At 41.8% G+C, this 20,915-nt stretch overlaps 1 protein-coding gene across 2 annotated transcripts in view; it reads right to left on the bottom strand.

Moving 5' to 3' along the window:
- The window catches only part of slc9a1a (solute carrier family 9 member A1a), a 28,831-nt gene extending 11,125 nt beyond the window's left edge, over nucleotides 1–17,706 (bottom strand). For both annotated transcript variants that reach the window (XM_020590084.1, XM_020590086.1), the window contains exons 1-6: nucleotides 16,613–17,706; nucleotides 6,799–7,271; nucleotides 5,683–5,933; nucleotides 3,980–4,197; nucleotides 2,763–2,965; nucleotides 40–129 (exon numbers count right to left, since the gene is read on the bottom strand). In XM_020590084.1, the coding sequence (XP_020445740.1) occupies nucleotides 40–129; nucleotides 2,763–2,965; nucleotides 3,980–4,197; nucleotides 5,683–5,933; nucleotides 6,799–7,271; nucleotides 16,613–16,904 (1,527 nt within the window). In that variant the 5' untranslated portion in view covers nucleotides 16,905–17,706. The remainder of the gene's footprint in view (nucleotides 1–39; nucleotides 130–2,762; nucleotides 2,966–3,979; nucleotides 4,198–5,682; nucleotides 5,934–6,798; nucleotides 7,272–16,612) is intronic.
- Nucleotides 17,707–20,915: the final 3,209 nt, after the last annotated feature.

The raw sequence follows: 20,915 nt of genomic DNA, 5'->3' as shown, positions 1-20,915 counted from the left end.
ATCAGATTCTGAAGACGATCTGTAGGGGAAGCATTGTACCTGAGTGTGGATCTCCTCGTTAATGGAGCGCTTGGCCTCCTGTTTCTTCTTCACTGCCAGCAGCTCCACCAGGGGTTTGATGGTCATGCCCTGTAAGAAGGATGAGAGGAGCGCAACATTAAACACCTCCTGACCTTAGCTAAAGACACAAACAGCCTCTTATTACCCAGTTTACTACTAAACTCTGTAATGGCTTTGTGATTGTTCTGTAAATTATAACATGAACCATGCGACATCAGGGAATCCAGTCCCACATTTCTCGATTTATTAAAAAGGCCACTGAACACAGAGCTGCCACGTCGGACACAAGCTCAGCAGTATCACGTTCACTAAGCGGGACATTTTGCAGCAGGTGCCTAACAAAAACAGTGGGTTTTCACACGACCTTTCACAACTCTGCCATTTTAGATGACAACGTGGGAAGTTAGATTCCACTTTTAAACATCAGCATCTTTAACACATCTTAAAATCCTCACCCTGGAAACATAAACGCACTAAAATCCTTCTTGTTGTGAATAATACAACAAATTATTTTTTGTTTCCAATGCTGTTCCCTAGACAGACATTCGTATATAAGTGGATAATGGGTATGTCAGGCAAAGAGGTGTTTCTCGCAAGAACCAATCCAGCCTAAGAGACAAATAAGTCCCTTTTCAATGAGAGTAAGGCAAAGCATTCTTTTTAAGTGTGGATCACTGTGATAATTATTCTCAACACACATTTCAAGTGCATACATGAACAAAAACAACCCTGTTTAAAAGCACCTTCACTGAGTGTTTGCCCTTGTGGATGTGGCTGTAAAGCAGAAGTTGATGTGTTTGTTAAACCTGTCAAGTTCATATACAAACAGTTCAGACAAAGAGTTACAACATATGACAGTTCTCTTTTTAATTTGGACACCAACACTTAGATTTTAAACTTTTTTTTTTTCCACATAGCTTAAAAATATGTCTCCCTCTTAACTGGGGTGTAACTTTACGAGAAATGCCTTCATTTGTAATCACACTGTCAATTTTTAGTTAGTTAGCAACTGGACTAATGGCCCCAGAAATCCAAAATCAAACACTTGTCTACTGATAGATTATAACCAGCTGTGTGTATGTGTGTGTGTGTTTGTTCCTGTCTGCAACCTAAAGGCTTGAGTGCATCATCCCCCCTTCTAAAACAGATCAATCTGGCCATCTGGTTAAGTGTAATGACCTAAAGTGAATGATACGTAGAGGATTCCTGGTCTTGAATAATATTGTTTACTGTGAGAAGGCAAGCATGCAAAGGAACCTGTCACTTCATGCTCGTTCCAAGTAAACCACACAAAATAAGATGTATGGATATTCAGTGACAACATCTATTACTTTACCCTAGACAGTGGAAAGTCACCATTTCATGGTTATTCCAAATGTTGAAGGCTAACCGGTGCAGTTTAGAAACTGTCACAGTACATTACTTCTAGTCAAACGTCAACCACTATTATCCATTACAACCAGTAAGAAAACAGAATCAACCGTAGTCCCTCCCTCAATTTCCTTGCAGGGAAAAGCTAGACTCTTACGAAAGTTTAGACCTTTATATGGTTGTGAAGATATCTGGTCCACATAAATACAGTAACGACACAATAGCTCCTCTGGGCTTGGACAGTAAACCAAATTACAGTACCAACCCGATAAATCTCTTACCAACCTAATCTTACTCAGCAGACAAATGTCAATAAATAAACTGTCTGATCCTACACTGGTAACAATAGCCAATGACACTTAAGCAGACATTCAACAATACAACCCCTGTCTTACTTACATCGAGTCATACTTTGAATCAACTCCACAGTGCAGGTGAGAGGGGCCAAATTACCTTCTACCTCCTGGACTGTATATCTCTCAGCATCAGACCAGCCACTGCTGAATCCAGCAGCCTGAATAAAACATGTTTCTAATCCAGCCCCTGAGGAAAGAGAACATGCCTTCGGGGTTTTATTTTAGTTACTGCCAGTTTGAGCCAAATTCAAGTTCAAGTTCCTACAGTTTCACTGGCAGACTAATTTATCTGCAAGGCCTGGGAGGTTGCAGTGAATAGTTCTTAAAATGGACATAACCTGTACACGATCACTGCCAGTGTGTCTTTGTCTTTCCTTTATGTATGGTTCTTACATCATCTCATGGCACACAGAGAAAATTCTACAGAAATATACTCTATATTTGTATTCTTTCTGTATATTTCTGTAAGGATTAGCTGATCTGAAAAGGTCAAAACTCCAGCAACACTTGCAGTGTGTAGAACAACTTTATTGCAAGACCAATGCATGTGGCTTGTGGCCTTCATCAGAGTCTGTTAAAAGAACAAAGAGTCATTTAGCTTCAGTTTTGGTTTTGTTTCATTTAAACAATGATGTATGTGAAGGTTCAAACTACACTTAAAAGGCAAATACAGAAGTCTATAAAGGAGCACATTTGCAAAACTATTGTATGTGGTGATGACAGATGCAAATGAGTGGGTAACATGCAGAACACAGCGATATGAAATTGTGCACCAGAGGACAAACAATGTCAAATGTTTTCACTGCAAGTGAAAAGTCAAAGCACAGAAATCACTGTATAGTCTCAACAGCCCTTAATTTAACAAAGATGGAAGTTACTCATTATAAAACCCCATGTTAAGGCTAATATTTGAAGTATGCCACAACACAGCAGGCCAGGCTGAATGAGCAGAAAACCTACAGTAGGTACACATACCTGAACAAAGACAGTGAAGAAGATAACAGTGATGATGGCAGTGAGAAACATCTCTCTCTTAGGAAAATGGTTCTTTTCCAGCAGGAAGCCGAGGGAGAAGGCGATGGCACCTCGCAGGCCACCGTAGGCTATGATGAACTGATCCTTGGTGGTCAACTTGACAATGCGGAACTTGTTAATGACGAAGGTCAGACCAATCACACCTGGGAAGGACAATGTAATCAGAAACTGAGATTGTATTTGTGATGTTAGTTTTCAGTGTGGTTTTCTCATCTTTCACAGCCACTGCTTTCATTTATTTTTACCAAAGTGGAAACTCAGCTAACAGACTCAACACCTGCTTGGTTCTTCACAGTGAAAAATATTTTCCGGTGGCACTGCACTGCTGACATAAATCAATAATAAACTAATCCACTTCTCGCCAAGTCTGCTATTTAAAACGCCAACTCTAAAAACTGCTAAAGCATCAAAATGGCTCTTTAACTGACAGGACCAGAACAATTTATTACTTTCCTATCACAAGATTTTGTATCATGCGATTCAAGCTGAATGTGTGTCACAAAAAGCTTATTTGCATTTGGAAAGTTTGCGCAAAGCCTCATCAGCTTCTGAGGCAAAAAATGTTAAAGACAAGAATTCAAAAATACATGACTGAACACATCTCATTCATTTTTTGAGTTTCTCTCCAACAACATTAATATTTCAGGGGATTAATAAATCATCCACAAAAGCACTTGTGACAGCCTAAAGTCGACATGGAAATCCAGTGCCCCTTCCTCTTACACGCCAGCAGCTGTGTGATGAAACATGACGGCAACATTTACTCGTCATTTCCTCATAGTTCCCTTTTTGAGAGCCATGCCTTTTTTCACACACATGGGAAATGTTATTGTGTAAAGTCACTATAAAGTGAACCATAGTAGAATTCTCATTCTCACCTTTACAAATAAATACTAAGCAACTTTACTTGTGTGCTTTTTGATTTGCATGCAAGTTCTATAAATGTCAAATATGTTAAATCAAAAGGACTTCAAGAAGAAATCTGCAGCAGCGGCTGTCTTATGTCAAGATTTATCAATAAAAGCTCAAAGATCTTTTATAAACTAACCACACTAATTACAACACTTCCTTTCACATGTTAACTGTTATTTAAATTCACATCTCAGCATGGCACAAGTACATTTAATTGTTGTGAGAAATACTGCAGCAGAGCTGACCTATAACCCGCGCCACCAGACACAGAATGACCGTTACAACGACGAAGGTCCAGTTCCAGGAGTGAGGCCCGTCCACTGTGACAACTCCCAGAAAGATGAAGATTAATGTCTCGCTAACGCTGCTCCACATCTTCAGGAAGTACTTGATAGTGGTGTGAGATTTGTGAGATATATTGGCCTCCACATAAGGCCGCATCACTGCCCCACATGCTATTAACCTGGAAGGAGAAAAGGCAAATATTATCTCACTTGAAAGCCACTAAAATACAGTAAGTGGTTGCAGAAAACATACATAGTTTATATGAGGTGTTTGTCTTGTCCCTGTGAAATTATATATATTTAAAATGAAGCCAAGTAAAACTGTTCTATACACTTTAAAGAGAAAATGCAGTTCAGGAGAAGTGGTCTTTTGTCATGAGTTGTATGTTTTCCACAAAGAGCATGATCCAGTTACTCAGCTAGAGTCCCACACCATCTATGAAAACATGTGACACAAACAGCGATGTCTCCATCTTTGTCTGGTGACCACTTCTCTCTCTCTCTCTCTTTCTCGTGTCATGTGGTGTTTCTATGTCAAAACGCACGCCGTCTAAGTTCTATGACCCGCAGCAGCTACTCACCATTCACCCTGATTCAAGTATTTATATTGGAAGAGTTTTTTAACCAAGATGAAAACTGTCAGACTTTAAATGAACAAAATATGTTTGTTGGGTGACCACACTACGTAACATGTTACTGTGTGCAGTGGGACAATAGACACATGACACATACAGCAACAGAACACTGTGAAGTCTTTTTACAAGAGTAGGTAGCACTGAAAACCTAATGACAAACTGTTTGCCCCATTCTGACATCCTCACATCATGCATTGAGCTAAAAGGCACAGTAGAGGGTGATTTCACAAAGATAACTCAAAAGATTTCAAGAGTTTGTTTCAAGTGCAGCAATTGTTTTCTGAATGTTTTGCAGACAGGCTCCGTCAGGGCTCTTATAAAAACCAAAATATGCCCACACTATGGAAAGATCACTCAGTCTGTCACTGCATTCTGCCATGTTTTCACTGACCCAAACAAACCCATGTTGCATACTGCACTAGAGTCCAAGAACCGCTACCCAACTTTGGTTGATCCTGGACAGTATTTGACCCTTCAGCTGCTCAGTAAGCGTCACAGTTTTAATGATATTTAAAATTTGAAGCGGCAATGCTAACCATCGGAATTTTACCACAGTTTACCATGACACCGGTAACCATTTCATCCCTAGTATGGCTTTCTAGGTTTCAGGACAATGACAAAAACAAAGCCTGATAAAAACCACCTTGAAAAATCCAGTTATTGATGTGTGGTGAAAGAAGACAGCCACAGACTTTAGAACAGACTGTACTTGAAGCTACACATTCACTGGCCCTGGCTCAGAGGGGACACCTAGTATATCATTACCTCCTGTCTGCAGCATCCATAACTCATGGCTTTGTAACCAGAAAACGGATCGATACATACTGGAAACACTGATAAGACATGGCACCTCAGAGAATGTTGGGATGCCAGTAATTTCAAAGATGGTTTAGGTGGTGATCTAATTAATTCCATACAGCACTGGTTACATGGAGTGTCATTTACCATGATGAGCTACTGATGATGCCCTTATGTTATTCTCTTGGTCTCTATAAGTGTATCTAAGTATATTACCACCCCCAAACCTACGCCATGATGCCAGAGAGGTGGAACAGCTCAGATGACAGGTATGCCATGTAGCTGTACACAAAGACAAAAAGTGGCTCGATGACACGCATGTGGGAGGTGAAGCGTGAAGTGAAGGCAGCCAGGATCCCATAGATAGCTCCGACTAGAACACCGCCCAACGCAACCACCAGAAAGGAAATGAGTCCAAGGAAGCCGTCCATCACAGTTACCGTGCCTTCACTTGAGAACTCCTCAAAAAGGTGGTATAGCACCTAGGAGAGGGGGGAAAACAGAAATAGTGGAAATGTGAATAGATAATATTAGAATGTAAACAACAGGGTGCAGATTAACATATATCACAGACAACAAAAGCCTACATAAAGTATGCTGGGAAAATATAATGAAAACTCTGGTGTATTTCATGTACCTGCACTATTTGTTCTTCACAAGAGGAACAAAGAAGTCACGATGGAAGCTTTCTGAAAATAGTTCTACCCTCTGGAGTGATTACACACAGCACAAAAACAGGGTAAATGTCACAGCAGATCACAAGTAAAGGTCTTAGGACATGTCACGTTGTCACAAAGTCAAGTCAAATGTAGTCTCTGTTTTCTGTTGCAGTGATGTTAAAAAGCATGCTTTGTTGTAAAAGATGATGGAAGTGTTTTCACATTATGTTAATCTAACAATTTTTGCTTGTGCCAAATGAATAAAAAGACACTTGCTGCATCTGACCATGGACTTGCCAAACACTCCTAGGATGATAAGCCCTGGCTGTCACCAGAGCCGGCACTCAAAGCTGCTTGTGCCAGTGATGACCTGATGTCATCCGGCTTGTATAAGATGTGCATCAAAGCCTAGCTTGTAGCTGAACTTTTGACCTAGAACCAATGGTCTTCAGAGAATGAGCATATATGAGGGATATCCTGGGGACTGACAGATGTATTTAGCGCAGTGTTCACTAGGCAAGTGCTATGCTAGTTGATTTCAAAAACAAAATGCGTACAAGTTGACAGGTCTGCTTTTACCTTCCCGTCTACCTTTATTGGAGCCCAAATTCTCTCATAACAAATGAGAGCCTGAGAGTCTGCTACAGTACCAACCACACTGTGCCTCACTCCTGTTTTGGTCACTCACCACAGTGACAGCATCATTGAGCAGCGATTCACCAAACACCAGGATGTGCAGCAGTTCATTGATGTGGATCTCCTCAAACACAGCAAGCACAGCAACAGGATCCACAGCTGAAATGATGGCGCCAAACAGCAGGCAAGGCAGGAGCTCTAGGGAGTGGAGGTCCGACGGGTTGGCTGGCTGGATCTGAGTCACAGCATACAGCAGGCCGCCGATGAAGAAGGCGTTCCACAGAGTCCCCACAACAGCAAACATCAGAATCGTGCCCAGGTTCTCCATGAAGGGGCGGATAGGCAGGAAGTAGCCAGCATCTAGGATGATGGGGGGCAGCAGAATGAGGAAGAACAATTGGGTGTTCAGCACAGGTGGGACCTTCTCTCCAGCTAGTTTGATGAGCCCCCCCACCAGCAGGCCCACCACGATCAACAGGCAGCTTTCTGGCACAATGCTGGACAGACGAGGAATCATGTGGAACCCTGGGAAAAAGGAGGGAGAAGAAAATGATACTATGCGCTGACAGAGGGAGATGAAGAACAAGAATGTGTCTCATCTAGAAATTCACTGTAGGATTAGTTGTTTGTAGGTCAGCATGTGTCTCTGCCTGAGGGATAAGTGAGTCAAGGTGTGTGCGGGTAAGATCAACTGGAATTCTTCCAAACTACTGTCTCACGTTATAAAAGGCAACACTGTAAAAACAAACTGAAACTAGCACATTACTAGAGCAACTGGCTGACACATACCACACTTCTGTGAGTACAAGCACTCCCCTTTCAACAAATAGTAACTTCTGCTTTACACTTTGATGAGAAAAACCACTGTTGTACAGTTTGTTTACATGAATGTTAATGTGCATAAAACTCAGTATTCTACACAGGTAATGTTTGTAGGAAATGCTAACATTTTTGTTTATGCTGTGCAGACATGTCAGCCTGCCTGCCCTGCTTATTTGGACTGCTATTTATATTCTCAGCATTTGTGTTAACATATGAAAAAGGTCTTTTGTGCAGCCTTGAAGATGGAGGCTGGGACAAGAACATAAGAAACCTATGGTATGGTGTGTAGCTGCCAGTGTTACCACCATGGCTTTGTGAATTCTTGAAGGAAAATATGGAAATAATAAGCAAGCATTTATTGTAGACAGCTGTCACATGACAGTTCAACAAGTCAAGGTTGCAATTTAAGTACATTTGCAATGAACCCACATTCACAAGGTGATACTTTAAAAAAAAACTGCCGTCACCAATAAATAAATAAATAAATAAATAATGGCACTGTTTGCAATTTCCTGGTTTTGCACAGGTTTGTGATGAAATATGACCTGATCTTCACCAAAGTCACAAATGTCAACAAACACAATATTTCTAAGCTGATAAAACACAAACAGTCATGGTCTTTCATGGCTTCATTGAACACACCCACTAAACATTTCATGACCAATCGATGCAGAAAATTGCAAACAATGTGGTAAGAAACTAAGTCGTAAGAAAAGCTTAATTTGTCTTCTTGTTTGTGTACTAATCCATCTGAGCTCCACAATTGAAATAAGCTTTTGCAATTATATGCCTTGACCTGAGGCTACGAGGATCACAGCACAAGCAGCTCTGTAGGGTGTCCCTGAAGTCTGTTAACGCCTTTACAAGCTGCAACTTACTGTCTGGCAAATAACAAAGGCTGTTTGACTTGAAAAACCTAGCTTTGTAACTTTAAAAAGTCTGGCCCACACAGGAAACGCAAGTTGATTTGGGACCAGAGATACAATCACCCCGAGCTGCTGTGAAGTGTCACATGAATTCATAAGCACAGCCAAGGCTACATATACACCCAGGAGGTGAAGCTGTAGCTTAGCTACTAAACAAAAGGGGATGAAGACTTCAAAGAATCAGCAGTGTGAATAGTGAGAAGACTTTCCCTGGCTATGTTTACTGTACCAGCTGACAACATGGTGCATTAACACTCGCACGCAATCACACACAGAAATATGAACCAGATAAGGCTAGACGCTCACACAGGGTTAAACAATCATACAGGGGGTTTATGGTGTGACAAATATATCAGCTGAATAACACAATCCATGATGGTAGACACACATGTGAGAAATGACACCTGCTTTATGTTTCATGCCCAAAATGATTCAATGTCCTTCTGAGCTTTCATGCCCAAAATGATTCAATGTCCTGAGTCACACAATACAACTTACATTTTTGTCTGCGAGTGTTTCTATTTGAGACACAAGCAGAGGGATCGATGTGTCAATTGAGCCATGTCAACAGGCTGTTTATGCTTTTTAATAAAAAATAGCTGGTTTGTTTTAGATTCAAATTGTAACATTCATACAGATTTCAAATCCAGAATCTTGGATAAAAGCCTCCACATGAGCACGTTAAACTATCAATAAGAACCAGCTGCAAAGTTCAAGCTCTTTGCTACCAGAATGTGGATGGTGCAGTGGGAGCAACACCACTGCACGATAAGCACAGGGTGTGTTCCCCCCTGAGCAAAGAGAGGAGGGGCAGGCAGGTGACCGGTTCAGGCCTGCTCTACTTTTCCTATGGTTGCACAATGAGGATGGTAGAGCAGCTAATTAATATTCACTCATTAACACATCACACAGATTGTTATGTAATGTACACAGTGGGCCAGTCAACAAGAATTACCACTACAAGTTAATGAGCAGTTCATAATCAAGATGTTAGCTGGAATTATATTTAAATTTAATTTTATCATTCCAATGTTACATGGCCCAAACGTATGGGAAACATTAGATATCCTCTCCAGGAATACAAGGCATCTGGAGTTGGGGGAAGAGTTGTTTATGGCTTGAGGACAACACTATTAGTGTTTTGGCACACAAGCTCAGCAAGCGCAAGTCTGTGGAGTATATAGCTCCATGCAACTCTGAGGACACACAGTCAGGAAACCTTTACTTTAATTGGTCTAAGGAGGCCTATTTACTCCTAAATGAGATGCCAAAGCTGAGGCTCTCTCACCTTTTCAAGTGAATTTTATTAGGAAACAGGCGCCACCCACAACTCCACAAAGACTTGGTAACCTTTTGGGTTAGACAATGTGAAACACAGTAAACAGAAACCTCATGTGACTCACCCTGGATGCTTATATGGGGAGAGGACGTAAATTCCACAGCTAGTTCTGAGACTTCTCAAAGGACAATGTTTCTTCAGAAGAAAGTATCAGTCTGTTTATTGTAGGCTTCAAAATAAAAACTAAATTAGCACATTAATGTTCACAACATGTCAACCCCCTATAGACACGGCTGCATAATTGAGAAGCTGTGTCTAATCGTGTTTGAGACATACAAGGACTTATGGCTCACGAGAAAACTCTTTGGGTGGGGGGGGGGGGGGATATCATCACACTGGTGGGCCTGCACACCTCCAGTAAGCTAATTTCTAAGTGTTTCCCAGTTGAACAAAACTGATTACAGTGGCAGTCTGTTCTCAGAAACGATGCCCATGGTGGAGCTTTCTGTGAAATTTCTCAACCTCTCTTTAATGGAAGACGAACAAGTTCAGCCTGTTTTGTTCGAGGCAGTAGCTCTTACTGGATCCAAAGAAAAAATGGTTTGCTAAGAAAGAGCATCGGTTTGTACAAATCACAACTTGAAGGGACTTGTGCTCTACATTTCTGAGCAATCACAATGCACATGTACTATGACATCAAGCTGTATGGTTGGACCATATGTTCTCCTCAGGAAAAACAGACATCCTTCATGAACAGCAGACTAAAAGTAAGGGCCACTGCTGCAAGAAGGCAGCCTAAGAAGACAGCAGCACAATGCTGGATGCAGCCTAAGAAGACAGCAGCACAATGCAGTATTTACTAAGAACTGATTGGCTCAGGATTTATTTTACCACAATCATGTTATAATGGCCCACAGCGTGTGCATGGATAATTCCAGGGACACTTTTACACAACATTCTTCTTTTCAGCAATGCCCACAGGGAGTACATCCAAAGGGTACTTGCACCTTGGAGTGGCTATGTTACACAAACCATCTATTGTTACCCATTTGGCGGTTTTGTTGATGGAAGAGTTGATGGAAACAAGTGAAGCTGCACGTTGCTCGACCAGGACAAGCCTAAAAGCCATTTCAGCATCAGTACTAAACCTTCAAAATGGAAAAACTCTCAACTCATCCAGGGCATAGGCCCAAAAGGCTCAGTGAAGGAAGCCTGAAGTATCCAACCAAGACTAAGTAGTGACATTTACCACATTCTTAAATTTCTTCTGCATTACCCCAACTGTGCCCTTCAGTGCTCATCCAGTTAATGAATGACAAAAAGCTCCAGGGTATTCTTAACTGATTTTATGCCAGATTCTTGAACTTTAAGATCAAGTGGGACATCTTGGTTATACAACAAGGTTACTGAAAACCAGCTCTTTGACTTGTGTGCATGTGTACCCAGCGTCAGCACAGCACGCTACTTGCTACACATTATCATTTCCAAAGCCAGGAGCTGTTGCCAGGTGACTATCTGTACACCAGTGGCAGCCAAACCTGCTGGATCAAGTAAACACAAAAGACAAAATATTTAAATAGCCTTTGTTAAAGGTGACTGACACTTCATTCGTTTGATCCTTTAAATCAAGATGTGAAACTGACTGGCCAGCTTTCCAATGCCAAGACACTTAGATGTTCACAAGAAGCTCAAAAAACATGCAGTTCAGAGTAATGCAGTCTCACCTAAAAACAAGACTGCATAAAAGATCAGCTTTTATGAGTCATTGTTCGATGCAAACCATTGTGCTCCTCAAGTTGCTTGTGCAAGCTCAGTGTTGGTTTAAATGATTAATAACGTCGTGCTGCTGCTATATTTCAGTATGATCCCCGAAGCAACGTGTGACGCACACAGGTGATCCCTTCCAAGGACGCTTCCAAAATAAGGCAACGACTGTGACAAACTACAACACCTCTATTTGATCCCTACTACAATTCACAAAGACATCTACTTTACCATCTGAGTGAAATGCCAGTAGCCAATGTCTGCTACAAACAGCACTGTCCACGTGCCTTCTATTGATCAGGATCTGATGTTTTAAATGAAAAAAGCAGAGCATCTTTATAAATGGCTTTAGAAGGAAACTAAAAGTAGAATTTAAAAGTCAAACAAACCCAGTAGACACTACTAAGAGTTTCATCTTTGAAGTTGTTTTGTAAGAAATAACCTTGTTTCATAAAGCCAACATCTTAGAAGAGACAGTTACTCTTATGACGACAGAGAGACCAAGGCACTGATCTACCCATAAAGCCGTTTTTAAAATGAAACTGAAACACAAGGTGAATCACAATTCCCTTATTTTTTTGTTCCTCAATCCCCGCTCGACCCAGAAGTCACTCCAGTGTGCCATGATGAAGGACGTCCCAAGCTGCTCTGAGGAGAGGGGAAGGAGGAGGCTTTCTGGAGGAGTAATAACCACGGATACATGAATGCCTCCTTCATGGAAGTCTCTTATGGATTGACATGCTCCTTTTTCTGAAATCACATGCTGCACATGAAAGACTGGAGGAAAGGACATCTCATGTCAGTAGGAACGAATTTCCTCTTTCCTCTCTCTTTGCAGTTTATCCTCGCATCTTTTCCTTGCATCTTTACCTGGGCGGGAATAGTCTCAACCACTGGATTTCAGCTAATCACTAAAATGCCCTTAGCCTGTAGCAAACTGATGATTACTGCTTTTGCCCCCGTGACACATGCACAAAATGAAAACCATCAGGCAAATTAATAGTCATTATTGCTTTAATGGTCGTTTACATGAATGTTATGGATATTGACTGGATATGGAGCAATCTTATTAAATGCTGGGAAAATATTTCTACAATTAGGGGCATTTCAAAAATGTTCTTTGCTAAGAAAACATCAGTGCTGAATAACAAACTAAATAGCACACTGAAGATAAGCTGTGTGTAGTAACACAGTGACTCAGGCTTTTCCAAAGGTGTTGTGTCTAATGGTGAACCTTTCGCACACAGTCATTACAGGTAAGGACAATATTAGGCCCCATACGTCTTAACTGGTTTGACAAATCCTGTAATTTTGGACTGTACAACAACAAGCATCATTAAACATACTGAGAGTCATATACCTTGTTATAGTGTGGTCAGACACTGACACTGCAAATTCATAATATACTGTAAATCAGGGCGTAGCTGATCCTGGCACACGACCTCAAATTTCAATTTCATCTATAAAATGTGGTGACTCAATTTTAAATAGTAGTAACTGTAGAAAGAGGCATACATACTGTCCAAGAATAATTATACAGGTGGTTTGAGGGTCAACAGCGATAAACTAATGTCACATTAACAGACTACTTATTACCAACTGTTTACTATTGATAAGCCAATCTTTTAAGGTATGGGTAGGTCTACTGTGTTGCTGAGAACCACCTTCTTAGCAAACAAGCAAAAAAAACTGCTGTATTACTGAAATTCTGTTAATCGAGACATTTATACATGTTAGAAAATAAAACCTCTAAAGTTTATAGCTTCAAACGACACACTGTGAAAACTTGATTTAAGATCACAGAGTCATATAAGGTACAAAATGCATAATACAACCTTGTAGTTGTTCATTTGTAAGCATCAGAAGGCACCAAAGACCTATTTTAAATAAAAAATAAATAAATAAATACTCTGTGAAACTGTGACATGACATGGGCCTTCAGTGTAACTTGGTAAAACCATATGTCAGCAAGACTAGCATCAATCATGTACTGAAATTCTACCAATACAAGCAAAACACTGTTCTGAGTCTCTGAAACGTAGTAATCTTCTAGCAATGCCAGCCAAGGTGGCCAGGAGTTTCAGAGTAAATCCCCAAGACCTTTATTTGTCTGCTCTAATGTGAATATGTCTCTACACAAAATCTTCAACAAATAGTTGGACAGCGTGGTCCTCAACAAAAGGGCAAACGGGTAATGGGTGGAAGGACTAAATGTATTACTGCTGACGCCTCAAGCAGTGGCACACACACTCAACACTGAATCTAAGAATAACACTTTATGGACCCACTATCATTCATGGGTGACCAAGAGGAACAAGTAATGACTGTGCATGCTGCACAATCAGGAGGAAACCAGAAGCCAGTTCAGCATCAATACTGATACTTCTAAATGTAAAAACTCTCAACTCATCCAGGACCTAGAGCCAAAAGACTCAGTGAAGGAAGTCTGAAGCACCCAGTCACCCATATTATTACATCTCTCCTTCATTACCTAACTGTGGCCTTTGGTGCTCATTAAGTTAATGTATGACAATTCCAACAGTATGAAAAATACAAATAAGGACTTTATGCTACATTCCTGAACTCTAAGATCAAGCATTTCTTCTTGGCCTTTGAACTCTAAGATCAAGCATTTCTTCTTGACCTTTTTATCTTATCTTCTGCTTGTCTTCAACCCACCTCCTCCTTAGAGCCTTTATGCATAAAGCTAATGACAACCAGCAAAGCGTAACAGCTCTTTCACTTATGAGTATGTGTACCCAGTGTCAGCACAGCCGGGTACATGCTATACATTATCATCTCCATAGCCAGGAGCTGCAGTCTGTTGCCAGGTGACTAACTTGCACAGCTGGCAACCAGCCGTGCTGGATCAATGCAACGCTCTGCTCTGATACATCACTCTCTAAAAGTACTCACAATCAAAACGTTTTTCTATTTCACCATTTTTTAAAGGGTTTCATATCATATCACCATCATAAATTAGCTAAAAGACAACAAAAGGTTATTTTCTTTTACTATATTTAGCTGATGCCCACTCCTGTTTCTTCACAAGAATCAGGATTCAGTACATCTCCCAAATGCAAGGTGAAACTAGCTGGACTTATCAGACACATTAAACACCAGAAACAAGCGGCTTCGCAGCCACCAGGGCATTTATGAGGTGTGCCCCACTGTCACTCATGTATTACTAATGAATATTATCAGATCTAACTTCACAAAGTTCAGTCTGAAAATCAGTGCCCGGTGAATGTTTGCTGATAGGATAAACAAGTAGAACCACTGCACCCAAAGTGCCGGTGAAGTCTTGTGTATGTAGTGCCGTGCTTTGACATGTTACATATTGCACACACAACATGAAGGTCATTAAGATAACAGCTTGTTAGCATGTATTCTCCCTAATTACAACTAAATAGACCCTTTCAAACACACACTTCCAGTAAACACAGACCAAAAAACGAATACCTGTATGAGTAGTTCTGTACCAATGGAAGCCTCTGAGTCACAGGCTGATAAAGAGTTATTTCTGTGCAGTGCTGGTCTGCAGTTTAATTGAAAGAGCGTGAGTCATGAATATATGGATTTGTGCTACTTATTTTAAAACTGTTAGGACATATTCTCAGTGACATTACAGTACATCTCTGCACTGGGTTTAATCATTTCAAGAAAAACACTTGTGTGGAAAATGAGAAAGGCACTATCAGCACAGGCAGGGCTGCCTGACATAAATGGACTGTGGATGTGCTTTTAGGCTTGTGAAATATTACATCCATCAACATGAATCAGAGACATGGCTAAGGCTGAGTGGTGCAGCAACCACACTGAATTAGCCGCAGCCGATTTTCAGCCATTCTGGGATAACCAGAGGCTTAAGGTCACCACTGTCTACAGTCGCTCTGAGCCTGCACTCTTGTCCATTCTCGTTTCTTTTCTGCCTCATAAACCTTGATAATGGTTTAACACAACCTTTCTCCTCATCATCATCATCTCTCATTTTTACTCCATGTCCTTGAGCTGCACCCTATCTGTGAGCCACTAGAGCCTGGTGATCCCTCTCTGCCTGCCCCCTCCTCAGAGACACAGAGAATCTCCCCAGACAGTGACGGAGTATCCTCCCTGCCTACAGGCCGGTGCTCAGTCAGGCCACTAATATCACAGGCAAGTGACAAGCTGCTGGCCCTCACGGAAAGACAGCAGGGGACAGTGCAGTGTTCTGTGGAAAGCACAATGTGAGGAGGAATTGGAAAGAGCAAGGGGAGCACAAAGAAGAAGGTAGTAAAAGAGACTGAAGCAACTAGCATGAAAGAAGTCTTTTAATGTGCATTGGAGATTAATGTGCTTGCCACTTTTGAGACACCACTCATGAGTCTTCACAACTCAAACCAGAGCAGCAGGGGGTTCTGCTTTGTTGAAAACGTGGCATATAGTTGCTTTCCAACATCCCCAGATTGCTGCGTCAAGCTGCTTAGTCATCACTACAGTAGCAAGAAATACATCTCTAGCCAAAAAAATACTCCCCATATGAAGCTGACGGATACGATGAGTAATCAGGATTTATCCTTAGTCAAGGACCAAGGTGAGCTATTCTAGTCGAAGCGAGCATCCTAGGCACATCTTTGATTGGTATACAGAATCCCTGATGGCAGGGTGGCCAAAGATGACCCCTTAACTCTAAACTCATAGTTTGATCTTTCTGCTGTGAGCCCATCAATAGCTACATGTTAAAGTACTTTAAAAGGCTTGTAATGTGGCTCAAGACATGTAGGCCATGCCAGGTTATTTAGATTTTCTCTCTTCTGAAGTTGTTCATTATCTGCTCAGCAGACACAGTGTACTCCATTCCAGGCTTCTCTCTAACACCAGAGTTTCAGCCAAAGAGCAGTCTGATAACACAGATTGTGCCTTTATTTGTTTTGCTATGCAGGTGATAGTAGTAGTGCATCTGGACCAAACCAGATGGCTGACTACACCTGTAGCCCAGGCCACACAGCCTGACACACCCAGCGCATTTCCTGGAAAATGTAAACGCCAAAACCAGGCTACAGGCATAATACGAACGGCAGCCACATGATACTCACCTAGTTTCATTAAAGAGGCGAGGAGCACCCATAATGAAATTTCAAAGGGGATATGTATGTGCTGGTAGTCGAGGCTAAGCACAGGGAAAGCTTTTTTGGTGATGTTGTGCCCTCCGTCCGCCTTTTTGTGACTGTCCGAATTTGCCTGATGGCTGATATCCGGGGAGCTGGCGGCTCCGAGGGGCAGCACAGACCCCTCCAGAAGCACCAGGACCGCCAGGAGCAGCAGTCCCCGCTCCGGTAAACCCCTACCGAAGCCGGTGGGGCTGTGCGAACCCGTCCTCGAAGGCATGTTGTTCAGCAATAAAGGCGATAAAACCCGAGAGCTTCTAATAAAAGTCCACTTGAAAAGCCAGCAAGTTCAAGGAAGTTGGTTAACTTACAACTCTGTGCTGTTGGGTTGACCAACTATACAACCATTTAACATTTCGACCTTAAGAGTCGGGTCGACCCAAACATCCATTATCGTTAGCTAGCTCGTCTTCAGCGTTGTTGCCTGTAGCCAGGTGAAGTGTCACACCGACACGGGCCCTCGGAAAAAGCAGGAAATCCAAGATACTACAGTCTCTTTTCACACCAGAACATGCAGTAGTGCATGTAAAGTATCCTATTTGGGATTTTACACCAGTGTTTCACAAGTTTGTCCGTTCCTGTGTCAGTGACTATCAATGTCCTCGTCGGTGAAAGATGTCATTGTTGATGCTGGAGGCGAGCGAGACAGAGCGGCATCCCCCCATCCGACAGCCCAAGAAGCTGGTCTGTGAGGCGGCGGTGCTCGGGTACTAACCTTGAAAAGAAACCACACAGATCCCACATTGCATTTTACTGTGCAACCTGTGCATTTCAACTTTTTATATAAATGTCCGTGTACGCGGCATTTTTTCTTCCAGCGGGGGACAGGACCTCAGACCTCAGACCTCAGTCGGGTTCTCGGCACTGAGAGGCGAAGACTAAGGGGCGCGCTGCTCCCTGGCTTCAGATGCTTCTCCCAGGCTGTCAAGCCTTGCAGGAGTGTTTAGCTTCATACAACCTTCAAAAAGCACACCCTTTCGCGGAGGTTTGGTGGATGGGAGGAGGTAGAGGAGAGTGAGGGGGAGGGGGATGACCGACTATAGTGACACCTATAGGAATGGAGGTTCATGGTGTCTCACGTGGAAGAAGACTGACAGTCTAACTGCTTTCTCCTTCACACATCTGTTCGTGAATGGGATTGGCTGAGTCTGCGTTGTTTATGACAGTAAACTCATACTGTTTTCATCTCCTGTGCGTGCTGCACGCCAGAGGCCAGAGAGGGTCAAGAGTGAGGGTCATCAGAGGTTAGTTATGTTGTCCTTAGAGGCTCTCATGAATCATAAAGAGGCTCACCAAAGCCTTAACATGGTCACCTTAAATTACCTCACCACCTGGCTGGTTGTTACTGCTGGCATTACTGCTGAAAAGCTTTATAGAGTGTGGGCTGAGTCACTGTAAGCATCCGTTTACACAAGTGTCATTGTGAATGCCATATGAATATAATCATGTCTTTGCCTTATTTTCAGATTATATAAACTGTGGCTGAGGACACTAGATTGCTCCATGTTCTGAACACTTAGAAGTACTTATAAATATAGAAGTATATATATACACACTGTTTACATGCAGTTTTCCAGAAAGATATATACAAGGGTTTATTTACAAGCTATTGCACTGAGGGTTGACATTTTGTTATGCTGTCATGGGTTAATTGTTCGTCAGTGTGACGGCCCGGGGGAAGAAACCGTCCTTGTGTCTGGTTGCTTTGGTGTATGGTGACCTGAAGCGCTGTCCAGAACAGAACAGAAAACTGGTCATGTCCTACAAGGACATTAAGATATTCTAAGCGGTCAGGGGTCTGCTATAAATGAGGGTGCCTAGAGTGGGTAAGTGCTCAGTAAAGTTTATGCTTAATATATTGGTCCCGTCTACATGTGACATATTGAATCAAGATGCTTATGTTCAGCGATACAGTACTTAACCTCTACACTGTGTACTGTTTGTTTTTTTGGCATGTAGCTGTGTGGGAGTGGCCTTGGACATCCTACTAGTGAATATCCAAGCTCACCTTCCAGATTATGTAACATGCATATGGGTGACAAATTAAAAAAAGAAAAGCCAACATAAAGTGTCTTAGTAAGGTGTTGGGCCACCGTGTGCAACCAGAACAGCTTCAGCTCTCCTTGGCGTTGATTCTACAAGTCTCTGGACTCTGCTGGAGGGATGGACACCATTCTTCCACAAGATATTCCCTCATTTGGTGTTTTGATGATGGTGGTGGAGACGCTGTCTAACACATCAGTCCAAAATCTTCCATAGGTGTTCAACTGGGTTGCGATGTGGTGACTGCGAATTCACATAATTTTCATCAAACCATTCAGCAACCCCCCCGTGCCCTGTGGATGGGGGCGCTGTCATCTTGTGAGGTGACGTTAGGGCAGCAAAAGCTATCCCATCTGGTCTGAACTAACCGTAGGGCTGTTGTGGTAGAAGTCGCAGAATATTTTAATAGTAGTTATAGGGGCATTGTCAAAGCACACAGTGCCCCACACTCTGTTGTGTGCGGGGCTGCTGGTCATCAGTGCAGTTTGAAGCTCAAATAACCTTTTTTTTTTACTTTATGACAAGAGAGTAACCAGTGATGACAAGACATTAACTGTTAAGAGACAAAACTACAAAACAAAAATGGATAAGATCATGTCTAGTCTGTCAGAATTATGGTCAGTGTTGATGACAATGTGCTGCACAACACACATGATCATAGTCAAACTGCAGGTGACAAAGTGTCTGTGCCCTCAGTAATTTGTCTCTCTGTGTATCTTTATCACTCTTTATGACGTGTTTATGTTTTACAGCCTCCTGGTGAGGTTGGGCCACAGTACGGGGCAATATCCAATACCCCTGAACTAACTCCTGTGGTGGCTGTTGACAGCCTTGTGCTTTGCTCTGATAGATAAGTTCTAATTTATTGTTATATTCTAGCTCTAGGTGCTACAGAGCACTCTTTATATTTTACAGTTTTTGTCATTAGTATACAATAAATCAACAGTATTTAAGCTATTGTCATAGAGTTTCACAAAGATGAAGCAAAAGGAGGATTTAACACTCACTTTTTGTTTTCCAAAATCTTTTTGGCGCTGTCTCACTACAGGTTTCAGTTTTTAATTTTTATGAAGGAAATTGCTTGTTTTGAGTCATTAATAATTGTGTCACTTTTCCAGTGTAAACAGTGCATACTCCAAACTCGTTTACAGTGTGAGCTGCCCATTTTGCTACCGCATCCAATAAAGCCAGAAAAGCCCAAGAATGACTAGTGGAAAATCAATCAGTGTGGAAAATGGAGCAGGGAGCCAGCAGCCTCTTCTTTTCACCTGTCAGGAGCTTTACTGGGAAAGGTATGAGAGTTGCAGATGCCCATGCTTTTGCATTTAGTTCGTAGTTCATTTTGCTGACCCTCACAATGGGAACGGAGCCTATAGGTTACTGGCTATGGGATGGCTATAGCCTCAGGGTTCAGCATAAGCAGTTCTGCTCTAACTAAGATGTTATCAGTAGCACCAGAACAATTCCATTCAACCTAAACAAAACAATTTGTGAATTAAACCCCATACAAAACAAGTGGCAACCTGTTACACCCACTCAGTTCTATGCTGTGTTATGACCTCACCCTTTATTCCAGCTATATTTACCCTGTCCTCTTCTGCAGACAGGAGGGGGTTGTTAGTGTTAATGTGATGGCACCTGGTTAGGCCTCCACAAAGGCTATAAATACATGCTCTTTATCATTCACTCATACACTTACTCTGCATGTTTATCTTTTGTAAAGAGTTGTGTTTATTTATAAGTGAGATACTTGTTTGGCATGTTTACCTGACACAAGAAAGTGTAAAAGTGAATGGGCCTGAATACTTACTAAAGCCACTGTAGATTCAAATCCAAGAGCTTTGCTGAACAAACCCAGATTTCTACAACATGATTCCAAAAGCCATCAAACCCTGGAGGAAAATAGGAGGCACAGTGCTGTGGTTAGTAGATATGAGGACAATTACTCAGGAGAACAGAGCTAAACAGATGGCTGCCCTATTGTATTTATTCTCAGAGTACTTACAGCAAATAGACTGCTTCAAGGCCAAATGAAATGAAAGTCCTGTGGGTTCAGTGCTGTAGCTAAGGCCACTCTGCACCCTATAGCTGAAGCCAGAAATTCAGATTTGATCAAAGATAAGATATGATGTACTCTACATAAATTAATTCATGGAGATAGAAGAGCTGCATGTTTAAAGCTCGGCAT

This window comes from Monopterus albus, unplaced genomic scaffold (genome assembly GCF_001952655.1).
Source record: "Monopterus albus unplaced genomic scaffold, M_albus_1.0 scaffold11.1, whole genome shotgun sequence".
Classification (NCBI taxonomy): domain Eukaryota; kingdom Metazoa; phylum Chordata; class Actinopteri; order Synbranchiformes; family Synbranchidae; genus Monopterus; species Monopterus albus.
This window is presented reverse-complemented; position numbering and strand designations above follow the sequence as displayed.